Genomic DNA, 15308 nt, shown 5'->3' on the forward strand with positions numbered 1-15308 from the left:
TCTTAACTCTCTTTATGTTCAATCACAACACTGTCACTTTTATGTATTTTATATTAGAACTTCTCCATGAAATTCTGATTTCACAGCTGAAAAAAAGGGGGGGAAACCATTGTTTAAACGTATCTTAACATCTACCTTACTTAGCTCATTTTAAATAGCACTTGGTGCCTTGGAATGATGTTTTAGTTTTCAACTGCCAAGAAATATTGGCATCAGGCGCCTTCCCATTTGATCTCATTCAAATGTAGATTATTTCTATAAAATGGCTTGATGGCTTGATCCCATTTTCCTACAGAAATTAGGTATTAGGTAGATTCATCTTACACTTAGCCTTTCACAAAATATTCTCATGAGTCCTATATTTTGAAAAGAGAATAAAATATTTATCAGACAATGTAATCATTCAGAAATTCTACACTTGTTAAAATTTCTTGGTTTCCAAATCACATTAATGTCTCCTTTGAATATCTTATACCTAAACGGCTTAAACAGGTGAGAAAATGATATTAGTATCATTTATTGACAGTATCATCACTTGCTGACACTGTGAAGACAACAACATATAATGGGAAAATGTTTTATGAGAATTGCACAGTCTTCTATTGTTAAAAAGTTAAAATCTAGAATGTTAATTCTGTGTTATTCTATATTGATGATTTTAGTAGTAACATCTAGCATGAGTGAATGGATCAATTAATGTCCATAATACACATACACAAAATTGTATTCATACATCATGAAGTATAAGAAAATGTTTTGCTAATTGTTATTCAAAGAAAACCTATCTCCCTGTTGAATTTCATAAATTTAATTCCTACTCTGTATTTTTATAATTTGAATGTTCTGAAATGAAGAATTTTGCATTAAGTCAACTCATCTTTCCTCGCATCCAAAATTTACTAAATGGACAAAATATATATATACTTTATTAGTTATCCTTTGTAACAAACTAACAATACATTATTTAACTATTCTTAAAGTTTTTAATTACCAAATAGTGTTCCTAACATGTGAGGACAGAATAAGATAAAAGTAACACTAACAAATGAACCCAGACCATGTTACAGGTTAGACTTACTAGGGGTCTCATATGAATGCTATGTTAAAAGCGTATGATGTAGATGACGTGTTTCACCTTGTAGGTGAAGGGAGCAACATACACTGAGTGACAGCACTAAGGGCCTCTAAGATTGGTCCACGTGGGCAGCCTCAGCAGCCCAAGTAAGTTGTTTAATAACAAAATTAAGATAACATGTTTCTCAACTTCAAAACTGGCAAGGCATCTAACTCAACTTTGGCTTTTTAAAATATACTGGTTATCAAACTAGGTACTATTTAATAAGAATGATGCTTAGAGTTGGGAAAACAGCATCTTATTTTACAAAGACCATATAATCACCCTAAAGCTTTCTGATTCTAAAAAGAACTTGCTTTGATTCAAATTGATAAACTAGATATAAAGACTGAATGTCAATATTTTCCTAATGTCCACAATGTACATTTCCCTACTGATAATGTAGACAGTTTTGCTTTATACTCAAATTCACTTTAATACTTGGTTTGTTATCTGCTAAATTTCAGTATTTAAAAAATATTTATACATGTAGGGATATTTTATCTTCCTTCTTATTGTTTTATATGTTATATATTTTTACTTTTAAAACCCCTGAGCTAGAGTTTTATACACAGCACAAAATCATAGCAAAATGTATTATTATTAAATGTCACAACTGTAATCTAATCAAACTTTCTTGTTAGTTTTAAGTATAGGAAAAGATTTCTCTGTAGAAAAAAACAAAAAAAGACAGAGAGAGAGACATCTTCTTTGCTTGACTGATATTCTCTCCATTAATATAATAATAAGTTAAAAATCAGGTCCATAATTTGTTCCAAACATCACACCTATATTGCAGTTATTTAAATCTATTTTATTTCACCATGGTATTACATAATATGCTTTTATCACCACAGCACTTAGTGGAACAGATATTTATAAAGTGGAGGTTGTCCAGTTCTACCAATATACAGATTAATTCCAAGTAATTTAATCAGAGTTCTCAAAGTGATTAATTCCCAACTCATCACTCCTTAGGGTGCCAAAACAAAGTGTATCAAAGTAGTATAATCTCGTTAGTATGATAGCACCTACTATAGTACCTATAGTACAGGATACATAGTATCTACTATCCATCTTGAAAGAATTAAGTTGACAGATTATTTTATGCGATATCTTTCACTAATTCTTTCAACAAATGTTTATTGAGCATCATGAGCTTTTTGGCCATAAAAATAACTTGAGCCACTAAAATACTCAATGAAAAAGAGAGTGGCACAGATTATTACTGTCTTATCAGAGTTTTATCGCAGAAACACAGGAATATAAAACTGAAATATTTTTGCTGCCCTGTATACCAGAAAGTTGATTATGTGTAGGAGGAATAAGTAAGCAAATATTGAAATTTTTCAAATAATTACAGAAGGGGATGATTGAGTCAGCATGCTAGAACGGCCAAACAACATTATAATTCTAAAATCTAGCATTACTAGGTTTATGTGGGAATAGAAATACTGGTTAACTTTCAAAGCAAAAAAAAAAAAGAAGAGGAGCTAGGAGCCATAAGCACAGATATCATTTCAGCATATAGGAAATTTCAATAGAACTATCAATGTAGGCTCTAAGTTCACTAGATTATTACATAGTATCTCATTAGCCATAACAGTAATAAGTATTTGCTCTTCTCTAAAACTACAAATAAAATAATGGACTATTTTATATTTGTCTCTCTAGCAAGTGCTGCTGCCAATCTGTCCCTCTAGCCATGTGATGATAAATTTCACCATATGCAAGAAACGGAGGGAAAAGCTGCAAGCGCATCAGCTTTCTTTGGAAGGGGAAAAGGGAAGCATCTTATTACACAGCAGCAGTGTTAAGAAACCAACTCTACCAGCTGCTTAAGGACACGTGACATTAACAACCTGAAGCCTGAGGGTCCTGTGCAGAGCCCTCAGGAGAAGCCTGATCAGAGGTGGAAGGCTGCTGCTGGGCACGCACAGCTAGCTCCTGCTGCCTCTGCCGCTCAGCCTTCTTAAGCCTCAGTTGTTGCAGGCGCTTACGGAGCAAAGCTATCTCAGGCCCCCTTAGAAATTCTGACACAGATAGGAAAAGAAAGGTGAAAAGACAGTAATACAACAGAACACAGTAAGAATCTGATTATACATTAAAGACAGAAGGGTATAAATAAAACACATGTCTCATAGAGGAATACTAAAAACAAATTACTCAAAAAATTACTGATCATTAAATTATGATAAACTATACATACTTGCACACCCAAATGCTTCTATTTAACTATGATCAATTAGACACATAGAGTTCTCTAAGGGTACTTAAGTAATTAAACGGAATGAAAGTAAAATCTTCCATAAGCAAAACATTTAAAAGTGAACATTCCTTTCCTAATTGCATCTCTTTTTACAATACTAAGAAAAATTGAAAAATATCAGTTATCTCATTTACTCTATATACAAAAACTACTAATTTCAATCAAATAATAATTAAGATTATGACAAAGTTATGCATTTGGAAATAACTCTTGAAATTTATTAGTAGAGAGCCCTTTAAAAAGTAAAAGTTTTACATTTTTCAGCTAAAATGTTTCTTTTTATGTTGGAATTATCATTTACTTTTTCTTTTGAGCAGAAAAATATTTACATAATCTTTAACATTTTCTTAAACTTTATCTGAGGCAGTGGTCACAGATAAAAAATAAAAATAGTATAACATGAAATTCTGCAGAGAATACTGAGTACCTACTAGGTATGAGGCATTGTTTTAGGCTCTGGGGATAAATAAAACATTGAACAAAAAAATAGTCCCTACTCATTTGTTTTGAGAGGAAAACAGACATCACTGCACACATACACACATATATATAATATACATGTAGGCATTTATCTGTGTCAAGTAGGGATAATTGCTATGAAGTGAATGGGGCAGGGTAAGGTCAGGGTGATGAAGATTGTGGGGGAGTGGTGGTTGTTTTATGTATGGTCATAAGGGAAGGCTTCTCCTCCTAAGATGATTTTTGAACAAAGACCTCAAGGATGTGAGGGAGTAAACCACATGGATATCTGGAGGAAGAGTGTTCCAGGCAAAGGAAAGAGCAAACACTAATGTTCAGAGGGGGAAGTATATCTGGATGTGGGATATATACTACAGGTAATGGCAGAAAAATTTGCTGATAGTTCGGATGCAGAGTGATCCCAAAGTTTTTGGTGTAGATAACAGGAAAAATGGAGTTGCCATTTATTGCGACGGGAAGAATAGAGAAGGAGCAAGTAGTATTAGAGGGAAGAAAAGAACTAACAGATATCCCAGTGGAGAAACTGAGTAGGGACTCACTGTAATAGTCTAGAATTCACCAGTAAATCTGGATGTCACTGATGATGTTACTTTAAGCCACATTAAGAGAATAAGTGATAATAAAGAAGTCTAAGAACTAAATTCTGGGACACTTCAGTGTTTAAGAGAAGGAAGAACAGGAAGAGTAAGGAGAATCCAGCGAGGAGGCTGGAGAACTGAGTGACCCAAGTTTTGTAAGCTCAGTGATGAAAGTGTGTCAAGAAGGATAAAGTAAGCAGCTGTGTCTGCTGATACAATGAAAAAGATACTGACCGAGAACTAACCACAAAGAAGACCTTGACAAGAGCCGTTTCAGTGAAGTCACAGGGGCCAAATCCTGGCTGGAACAGGTTCAAGAGAAAGGGGAAGTAAAGAAGTAGAGGGACACAGCATATATATTTTTTCTAGAAGTTCTGCTGCCAATGGGGAACAGAGAAATCGGCTGATTGTTGGTGGGAGAACAGAATCAAGGGAGGTTTGTTTGTTTTAGTTTGGGAGATAATACATATGTTTGTATGCTGATGGACAATGTTTAATTGGGAGAAGGAAGAAAGATAATGAATGAGAAGTGGGCACATGCGGGAATGATGTCCTTGAGTAGACCAAAGGAGGTGAACTACAGTGGATAAGAGGAAGAACTGGCTTTAGATAGGTGCATAAAAATGTCATCCACTCTAACCAAAGAGGAGGCAGAGTATATGAGTAGAGATTAGTTTGTAGATTTGATGGAGGGAGCACATGGAATTTCTCTCACTGACACTGACAGCAAATTATACAAACTACCAAATAACTTTCAGCCTCTTTTATATAGATTATAAGAGTGTAAAATTTGGTTTGTTGTTTCAGAATCAATCATGCCAGAGACGCTAACCTCTTGTTACCATGTCCCCTATTTATAAAGAATTTTATGCAATTGGCAGTTAAGGTTTAACAATTCAAGTGTCATCATAGTCTTTCATTGCTAGTTCCTCCTAGAAAGTTCTCCAGTACCAAGTAGGGTAGTATTCATTAACAAATAAACTGTGACGCTCAATAGCAGAGTGCCTTCTTTTTAGGTATATACATATTCCATAGTTACTGTCAGCATAGTAGTAACACTTTTAGCAACATAAAATAAAGCATTATTATGCAGCCATAAAGTTTGTCATTTTATACTTCAAAGGAAATTACCATAAACAGAGAGATTACAGATATGTCAAGTTTTGCTAAGAAAACTGAAAAAAAAAAAAAAAAAAATCACAAAAAATTCACCCAACTTCATGGTTGTTTCAAACCCTCTCTCTTGCACTGCCAAATGTTTTATGGGGATATGAGTCTCCATCCTAGACCCACTAGGTGATGTAGCAAATCCAATAGCAGGCTCTAAATATAAGCAGTGGTGCTCTATAACTTGGAAAATTAAGATTTAGTTACCAAAAAAAAAAAAGATTTAGTTATGATAATGTCATGAACCATTAATTCAATGCTCCCAGTGCTTTTCAAAGAAGAATTTGTTTGCTTACTTGAAGGCTGGTTGTATGTCTCCCCAACCAAGTTAAAAAAAAAAAATGAGGCTAGAGAAAGAAGTCATCATGCAGCTAACTAGGAAAGGCAAATATTGAATTAAAAATTCCAAGCAGAAATACCAGTCTAAACAAATAGTTCTGCTAGCAGTTTGAAGTATTAAAGGCACATAAGACACATACACATTACATCTTTTTAAAAATGTATAAACAAACATATATAATTTGTAATATGAATAAATGCTTGGAGAACAAATTTTTGTTACCATCAGCCAAAACTGAAAGTGAATACACTGAATACCTTTGGGTTGAATTTTAAAAACAATAACAAAAAAATCCTCAACAAAGAGTCAGGAACTGCTAATGGGAAATTTGTACTTTCATCTCCTGAAACTACTAACCTTGCTCTTCTTGTTTTTTTCTGAAAGACTCTAGGCTAGTCTCCCTAATGACAATTCCCACTGATGGAAAAGAACAATAAACTATAGTTGACCCAACAAAGGTCCATTTGGTTCTAACCTCAAGTCCTGCCTCTCTTCCAATACATAAGGTCTTTTGTCCTGGACACTGGATTATTTTTATATCTAATTTGGTGGTACTTTATCTGCTTGCTATCAACTGTCCCCCACTCCCAACTTGCTCCTCTGTCCAGGCGATCCTTGTGTTTTTTTTCTCCTAGAACTGGTCACTCCTTTACTGACTTCCAAGTTCATCTGATCTCTTCTTTATAGTTTCCCCAAAGTGGAAGTCACTAACCTAATATTTCCACTTGTTTCTAATCTCTAAATTGCCTGTATCTCATCTGACTAGATCCTGATCCCCTTTAAGGAAACTATAAACTGAGTATCTGGGCTTTGAAAGGTTTGCTTTGCTATGCCATACAACAGAGTTCTTACTTCCCCAGGAATTTTTCTACAGAGCTCAATTCAGCTATAAAGATTATGAAAGGACCTAAATAAATGTATAAACCTGAGCAGACACAGTAATTTGTAAATAAGCAGGAATCCACGCATAAGCCATGAAACACTATCTTAAAAAAATTCAATTCTCATGGTCTGAGTGGTCCATTAATTACAAACACATGGATCCTTTAGGTGACTCACTTCTCAAGGTGAGCCCCCAAAACTGAGTTTTGTATGTACTGATATCCCCATCCAATCCAAAGAAACCACCTTCTCTTTCTTAGATTAAAGTAAGACCAAAGGAGGCAATTAAACTATAACACACTGGAATGAATGCCTCATTTAACATTCTCTCATTATAGGAAGCTCCTTACCATGGAAAAAACTTACAGATAACACACAAAATGAAGACATTTCTAGACTTAGTTTAAGAAACAACTAAAAGTGATGTCTGATAGGCATTACTAAGAAAGAAAAAAATATTTTATAGTTACTTTGAAATACTTTTTATAAATAAAACTATGAAGATTTCATTTTAACCTATCAGCTCACAGTCATACCTATCTGGTTTTTTTTTTTTTTTAAATACTTGTTGAATTCTTTTTTTTTTTTTTCATTTGCATTATTTATTTATTTATTTATTTTTGGCTGTGTTGGGTCTTCGTTTCTGTGCGAGGGCATTCTCTAGTTGCGGCAAGCGGGGGCCACTCTTCATCGCGGTGCGCGGGCCTCTCACTATCGCGGCCTCTCTTGTTGCGGAGCACAGGCTCCAGATGCGCAGGCTCAGTAGTTGTGGCTCACGGGCCCAGTTGCTCCGCGGCATGTGGGATCGTCCCAGACCAGGGCTCGAACCCGTGTCCCCTGCGTTGGCAGGTGGATTCTCAACCACTGCGCCACCAGGGAAGCCCCCTATCTGGTTTTTAAATAGATAACCTTATAACCATATTTTCAAAGGCACAGTCTTTTGTTAAATATTCAAGAAAAGACCATGTATAACATAAGAATCAAAATGTTAGATTCTGGGTTATGTATATAGAATGTAGTTTCAAATGGTCTATGTGAATGAAAATAAAATTCAAGAATATGAAGGGTGAAGATGTCCAAATTTTAAAAAAAGATCTACCAACTGACTTCAAATTCCACTTTAGTATATTTTATCTTCCTAATTCAGCTACTATACCCAAAGCCAACTCTGTGGCCCCCTCTAGATACACTATTCTTCAGGTATGCATTTTATATATTCACCTCACTGTGGCTCCATTTTTTCTTCCTACCCATATTTCTGTCTTGATTTTATCATTTATCAAAATGATTTTTTAAAAGTATTTCCATAAAATATTTCTGGAACAAAGTAAGAAAAAATATCTATTCAGTCTTATGTGGTCTGGACAGCCAAGGGCAAATAATGGATCCAAAAGCAATAAATGACTGGATGTCCATTCACAGCATCTTCCCTAGGTATCATCAAATTTGTGGAGCCTACTGGAAACATCCAGAATGAATGAAATGGGACTGAAACTATAAAGACTATAATATAGCTAAATATTCTATATAGGTTATACTAGCTTAAAGATAACAGTCTTAACAGTATCATTAAAGAGTAACTATTGTTGGGAAGAAAAAGAGGCTTACGTAGAAAAAGATAAATAAAATCTCTGTCTTTATGAGAGCATTTTCTAATAAGAGAAAATAAGTCATAAACAAATGAATAAAAAATAAAATAATTACAAATTTTAATAAGTACTTTTCAGGAAATAAATAGGGCTATATAAAAGAAAATAAAATTTTAGGGAGGATAGGAAAGGAAGATGAATCTAGCTAGGGTAGTTATCAAAGACCTCCCTTGGGTGACATTTGAGCTGAGAACCAATAAAAAAGGAAGAGCTTCTTCTCAGGTACAGAGATCAGTAAGTACAAAGACTCAGAATCCAAAAGAAAGAGGCAGAAGAAAACTTGGCACATTCAAGGAACTGAAAGAAAACCAGTACCGCTGGAGTGTAATGATCATTAGGAAGTGAGAATGTGGCATGAAATGAGGCTAGAGATAGGCAAGGGCCCAGCCATATAGGTTCTTTTAGGTCCACAGTAAGGAGTTTGAGTTTTTTCTCTTGTATTTATATTTATAAACACAATTAGAAGTCTTTGAGGGGTTTTAGACAACAAAACTATATAACCTGATTTAACATTTTAAGATACTCATCCTGGTTGCTGCATGGAGAATAAACTATAAGGGAACAAGAGTAAATGAAGAGAGATCAATTAGTGGACAACAAATGATGTAAGATGGAAAGAAGTAGAACATATTTTAGATACAGAACCAACAGAACTTGCTGATGGATTGGGTGTGGGACATGAAGGAAAGCAAGGAATCAGTAACTCACAGGCTATTAAAATAAGCACATGAGCAGTAGTTACAATTTACTGAGATAGGAAATGACCAAGATGAAAGAGATTAGTGAGACGGGAAGGATAGGAGGATAAATTAAATTTCAGTTTGGACACATTAAACCTAAGATGTCCAAAGATAACCAAAAAGAAGTCAAATAAGCAGTTGGACACAGGAGTCTATAACTCAGGGTAGAAAATCAGATTGTCAATATACATTTGGGAATCATCAACTTAGAGGAGATATTAAATGCTATGGGAATTGACGCAATTAACCAGAGATAGAGTGCATGTAGAGAAGAGAGCACAGACTAGGGGTTTTACTAAAATATTGAGGATTATAGAATAAGAAATATCAAAAATGGCTACTGAAAACCAGCCAGAGTTGCTAATAAGAGTAAGTAGGCAAAAGTGGTGTCATAGATGCCAAAAAAGTTAAGTGTTTCAAAAAAGAAGTGACAGACTATGTTAAATGCAACTGGGTTAAAAAATCTACTAACTACGAACAAAGAAGTATACTTTAAAATAGGCAAAATGGAAGTCACTGGTGACTTTGACAAAAAGTTTCAGTGGAAAAGGAGGTTAAAAGGCAGAGTGGAGTTGGTTGATAAATAAGTGGAAGATGGTAAGAAAATGGAGACAGTATATGTAAGCTATTCTTTTGAAGACTCTGATTATAAAAGGAGCAAAGACTTGAGTCTGGAAGGGAATATGGGACAGTTAAGAGATATTTTTAAGACAGAAGATAATTATAGAGCATGTTTGAGGTGGAAAGGAAAAATTCAGTAGAAAAGGTAATAATAAAGATGCAGGAGAAGGAGCAAAGTCCTTGAGAAGCTGGAAAGAGATGCACTGGCTAGCTTTTGTTAGGAGCAGATACACTTCTTCCCAAAATGTGACTGCTTCTGTCACAGACAATGTGAGTATAGATGCTGGAAAGTTGGGAGATTCAAAAGTAGGAAAGTGAACGCTTTTTTTCCCCACTGTGAATGAAAGAAGGTTATCAGCTAGGGGGTGGGATGAGGGTAAAGGGCGGTGCTAAAAGTTTGAGAGACATGAAGGTGTGAAACAGACATTCTGTCTAGATGCTGAGCAACAGTGTTGGAAGACTGCTTTAACGCGGAGTGCCAATGAAATCTGTGGTCATGAATTTCTTCACTATCAGTGACTCAGTTGCAGACTAAGAGAAGGCAAATAATTAGGTTCAGTCAGAGATGGAGTTTTGCCAGGCAAGTCTTCACATTCCCACTGTCCCTCTCCCTCAATCCAGTAAAAGTGACAGAGGAAATGCAAGGGACCTGAATGAAAGATACAAACATTTACATAAAGAGGTATCCACAGCAAGGCAAGAAGCATACTTTCTGTTTTCTCTATCTCTATGCAAGGCAATAATAGAAATCATGGCTCTAGGATGATACTCCCACCTACATGGACAATTCCTACTATCCACAAACCCATCTGGACTTAGAAGTGAATAAAATATTGAGAAAAAAAACAAAACAAAACATAAAGAGCATTAAGTCCTTATTGTTAAAATGCTAAACTTTGGGATTATGAAAGGCCTACTGTCAAAACAATCACAGACATAATCTTTAGATGTTACATCTAATATCAAATCATCTTCCTCAACAGCAATACTGTCTTGGTAACATGGAAATATTCCAATTTTCCATAGTTTAGTCAGCCAAAATTCTTTCCATAACCTACAAGTTAAAAGTATTTCCTATGTTTCTTTGAAAAATGTATAGACAAAAGTGCCAAGTAATGTTCAATGTTGCTTGATCATCACAAAAATGGTTTTTTCTATTTCAATGATTCAGTGAAATAGAAATAGTATTCAAGTATTTAATACTTACATCAAATATTAAAAAGGATTTAGTAATTTCAAATGTAGTATTAGAATGTGTTAAGTATCTATGACAAAAAGGAAAAATGAAATTCCATACTAAGTAGTTTACTCAGAAATGTGTTTAAGAAACAATTGGAAGCAGTTAAGATTCAGTGGAACGTGAACATGAGATAGGGAATCTTCTTGCTAAGTTTTGACCAAACTTATAATTGATCAGAATCTTTAAGACTATTCCCAAGCATGCTATCACTTTAAAAAGTCTTGTTTTTACCAATTTTACCTGTTTTGAAAAGCAAACTTTTAAATGATTCTGTCCAGACTTCCCTAACCCTCCAAAATATTTTATTTTCCCATAACTTGAAATGCTGTATCAATTAGAATATGGAAAATCTAATTTTATAGCTCATCTTTAGGTTATTATTATAGGTAAATTGTATACAAGTGTTATTTAACAGCCACATAATTGAGTCTGGCTTCTATTCCCATAGAAACTGAAAATGAATTACCAAAAATGGGATATACTGATAAAAGAGTGCTTAATTTAAAACACCCCATATTTGGTGATCTGGCATCAGATTTCAGAGAAGCAAGAATAAAGTGACAGCTTGGCAGTTAAGCTGTTAGGAATTTTTTTTATAGGCTTTAGCTGAGGCATGCCAGATGTATCTTTAGTTGCTAATATTTTTGATTATATATTGAGGAATATACTTCCTTATAAAAACTCAAAGAAAAATATGAATGAACATCTTGTTGGTTATTATAATTACATGTATATATTTAAAATGTCAAGTAAACTACAGACATATCTGCTAAAGATTACTGATGTAAACACTAGCACATTCCATAGCTGGGGGTGGGGTCGGGTGTTTGAACATGAGGAGTTGTAATATTGAGAGGAAAACACAATTTTAACAGAATTTAGGAGTTGATTTTTTTCACTAACATCAAATACCAAGAAGACAAGGATTTGTTAAAATAATTTTTTTCATGTAAATATAGGAGAAATAATTCTTTTGGTAAATTGTATACATTGTTGACAAGAGACCACATAAAATTCATCATAAAGAATGTATTAAAAGTATGTCATGATTTGAGGAAAAATAATTAAAAAAACATAAATACAATGGATCTAATAATAATCAGGGCTATATTTTCACTATCACTTTAACACAGACAACCAAAAAAGCTTAAGAAAGATATTTTGGTCTATAATGGTCTATAAAAGTAATTGTTAAGTCAAGTGCATTAAACTATGCCAAAACACTATCTGCTGGTACTTACATTTTTTAAAGAACTGTCTTGTGTAAACTGAAGATTCCTGCTATTTGTTAAAATTCATGCAAGTTAGGCATACTTGAATTTTGTTTTTAAGTTACACATTCACATATTACATGTCATTTTGATCATTTATTCCAGCAAGAATAAGTTGATGTGATTTAATATCTTTCAAAATAGCCCAAAAAGAAGTTTTCATTATCAGAAATCATCAGATGAACCATAGCCTATTTAAAGAGTAACATCCTCACCAGACTGATGATGTGTATGGTGTCCAGATGCCTCAACAGACTGCCTTTGTTCACTGACTGGAGAAGACAGCAAAGAAGTAGAATGAGGGCTTTCTGTAGAAGATGATGCTGAATGAGCCTGAGCTGACATCGTAGAGGATGTAGAAGGTTGAAGAAACTGTTCAGCTGGAGTGTCTACTTCCATAGCAGTTTCACCCACTTCCAAATCAGTACTTGATGGGACCGTAGGAAGAGTTGAAACATCTGACTGACTAGTTCCACCTTCAAAAAACACATCATAATACAAATTCAAATACTAAATGCTTTCCAAAACCAACTACTCTAGAGATATGTTCAAGAAATACATGTGCACAGACACACACACACACACACACACACACACACACACAGAGAAACAGATAATTTCAGGATATCAAAAGCACCCACCAGGCTAATTAATAGGGGTAAAAAATTTACCTATGGCACATTCTTGTTATAATAATCAACCTTTCAAGTAAAATGCTCAGTATGGTAGCTTGACTTACACAAAGCTAAATAACAGCTTGAAAGAGTCCTATAAATAATGTCTAGTTCCTTAAGTTTGAAGATGATAATTCTGATTTAATAGCTGCATAATAGGATATGGACTTATATTAATATATTTCTACTCTATAACATAATGTCCTTGGTAAAATATTTAATAAAAAAATTTTATTAACAAGAGTAAAGCTACAAATAGGTCATAACAGGATTAAGTTCCTGATTCCCATTTCATTAGCAGTAATGTTTTAACCACTAAAATAACATGATGCAGTCATGATTTTAAAAGGCTTGAATGTCTACTATGTGTTGTGCTAGGCCTTGTGCTATCTGCAAAGGAATAATTAAGAATACTCAATAAACATTAAAAATTTCCTTGATTTTGCTTCAAATCTATATTATTAAAAGAAAGACAGAATGAACTAATCAAGTTCATGTCTTGCAAGATCCAACTACTACAGAATATAAAAATTTTTCTTTTAATCATCTTGATTTAAATATTTCTTAGTTTAAATTTAAGCACAAATGTAATAACTCTTAAGCAAATCCACAGTCTAAGAAATTTTTTTAAGTTTGTATGCAGAATTTAACAAGAACCATTTATGGATGAAATTCAACAGAATTTTTCATTTTGGGACTTAAAACATTTAGGAGTTAACTTTCATACTCCTGATTTTTGACAGAGATAAGTAACTTGCCAAAGACCACAAAGCTGGAAAGTAGTGAACCAAAATATGAAAACAGGTCAGCTAACACCAGAAACAGCAATTGACAGCCATTGTATATAAGTAACCAAAGGAAGAAACTATTTAATTATATAAAAGTTATCTAAAGAGTTTTATCTATATCCCTTCTCAGAGCACATACAAAAGTACTTACAATAGGGGATATCAGAGTCTCTTACTTTTTTTGAGAAAAGCAAAAAATGAAGGCTAGGTCTAGAGGAGCAAATTATACCAAATACCCTTTGTTCTCTACTGCTCCACACAATACAATAAGAACCTTATGATTACTAAAGATATAAAACATGGTACACATTAGATGATATAAATAAAACTGACTTCAATAAATAGTTTTTGCAGGTTTTCTGGTAACTTTAATTAATAACAAAAATTACCTCTGGGTCGAGATCTTCCTCGTCCTCTATTGCTTTGTGCGACTTCGCTTGCTTCTTCAAACCACCTTGATAACATGTCAGACATTCTCTGCATCAATGACACATTGGGACTTTGCTCTCCTATGACAACACAGGTCTTATCAGTGAATTTAGGAATAGGTCAGGATCTTTCATTAATGCAAAAACCTTGATTTGAAGGCTTTAAAATGAAAGCAATTTTAAAAAATCAAATTGCCTAAATAAATTATATGAATGTATACATAAACCTATTAGGGCTATCATCACATTTTATAGTAAATGTTTATATGAATGACTCTCCATCTCTATTTTGAGTTCTTCAAGAACAGGACTTACATCTCCTACATGTTTGCCAATTCTTAGGTACTTCCACACTACCACCCCAACCTCAACCCACATCTTTAGTTCTAAGAGTAGACAGCTAGGAAGGGCTCATGAATTCTAAGTTGAACAGATTGAAAGAAAAGTTTGACCTCTCACTTAAATTTCCTTAAACTGAAGGTTTGCCCTCTCACTTAAATTTCCCTAAACTTAATTTATTTTTATCATCATTTACTGCAAATTCCACATAATTGAAATTAACGGAAACCAGAAAATTTTTTATTTATCTCTTTCCTCCCCGCTTTTCTCCCCTCAAATATATGAGTATTTTCTTAAGGACATTTTCAAATTAAGTATCACATCAAATTGAAACTGTGACAATTCTATTTTACAATCATATAATTTAAAATGGAAATCATTTGTTTTTGAATTTTCTGTGAAAACAGAATTTATTTTATGCTTTATTACCTTTATATAATGTAGCTTTATATTTTAAAATATATTAAATAATACCAACAATAATATATTGGGAAATATGCTTTTGATCTTAAAAGATTTCAGAAATCATTAGAATAAGATTTTTGCTATAGATCAGTTTATTAAAATCACACACATTACTTCTATTTTAAATGTGCCATCTTAAGAGACTTCCCTGGTGGCACAGTGGATAAGACTCTGCACTCCCAATGTAGGGGGCCCAGGTTCAATCCCTGGTCAGGGAACTAGATCCCACACGCATGCCACAATTAAGAGTTCACATTCCACAA

The 15308-nt window shown here is 33.8% G+C and overlaps 1 protein-coding gene across 4 annotated transcripts in view; it reads right to left on the reverse strand.

Moving 5' to 3' along the window:
- DCAF6 (DDB1 and CUL4 associated factor 6) overlaps nt 1-15308 on the reverse strand; it is a 166001-nt gene that overhangs the window by 66987 nt on the left and 83706 nt on the right. For all 4 annotated transcript variants that reach the window (XM_061183138.1, XM_061183137.1, XM_061183136.1 and 1 more), the window contains 2 exons: nt 14203-14322; nt 12567-12827 (listed from right to left, as the gene is read on the reverse strand). In XM_061183138.1, coding sequence (XP_061039121.1) covers nt 12567-12827; nt 14203-14322 — 381 coding nt within the window. The remainder of the gene's footprint in view (nt 1-12566; nt 12828-14202; nt 14323-15308) is intronic.

The sequence above is a fragment of the Eubalaena glacialis genome, chromosome 3 (genome assembly GCF_028564815.1).
Source record: "Eubalaena glacialis isolate mEubGla1 chromosome 3, mEubGla1.1.hap2.+ XY, whole genome shotgun sequence".
In the NCBI taxonomy this organism is placed as follows: Eukaryota; Metazoa; Chordata; class Mammalia; order Artiodactyla; family Balaenidae; genus Eubalaena; species Eubalaena glacialis.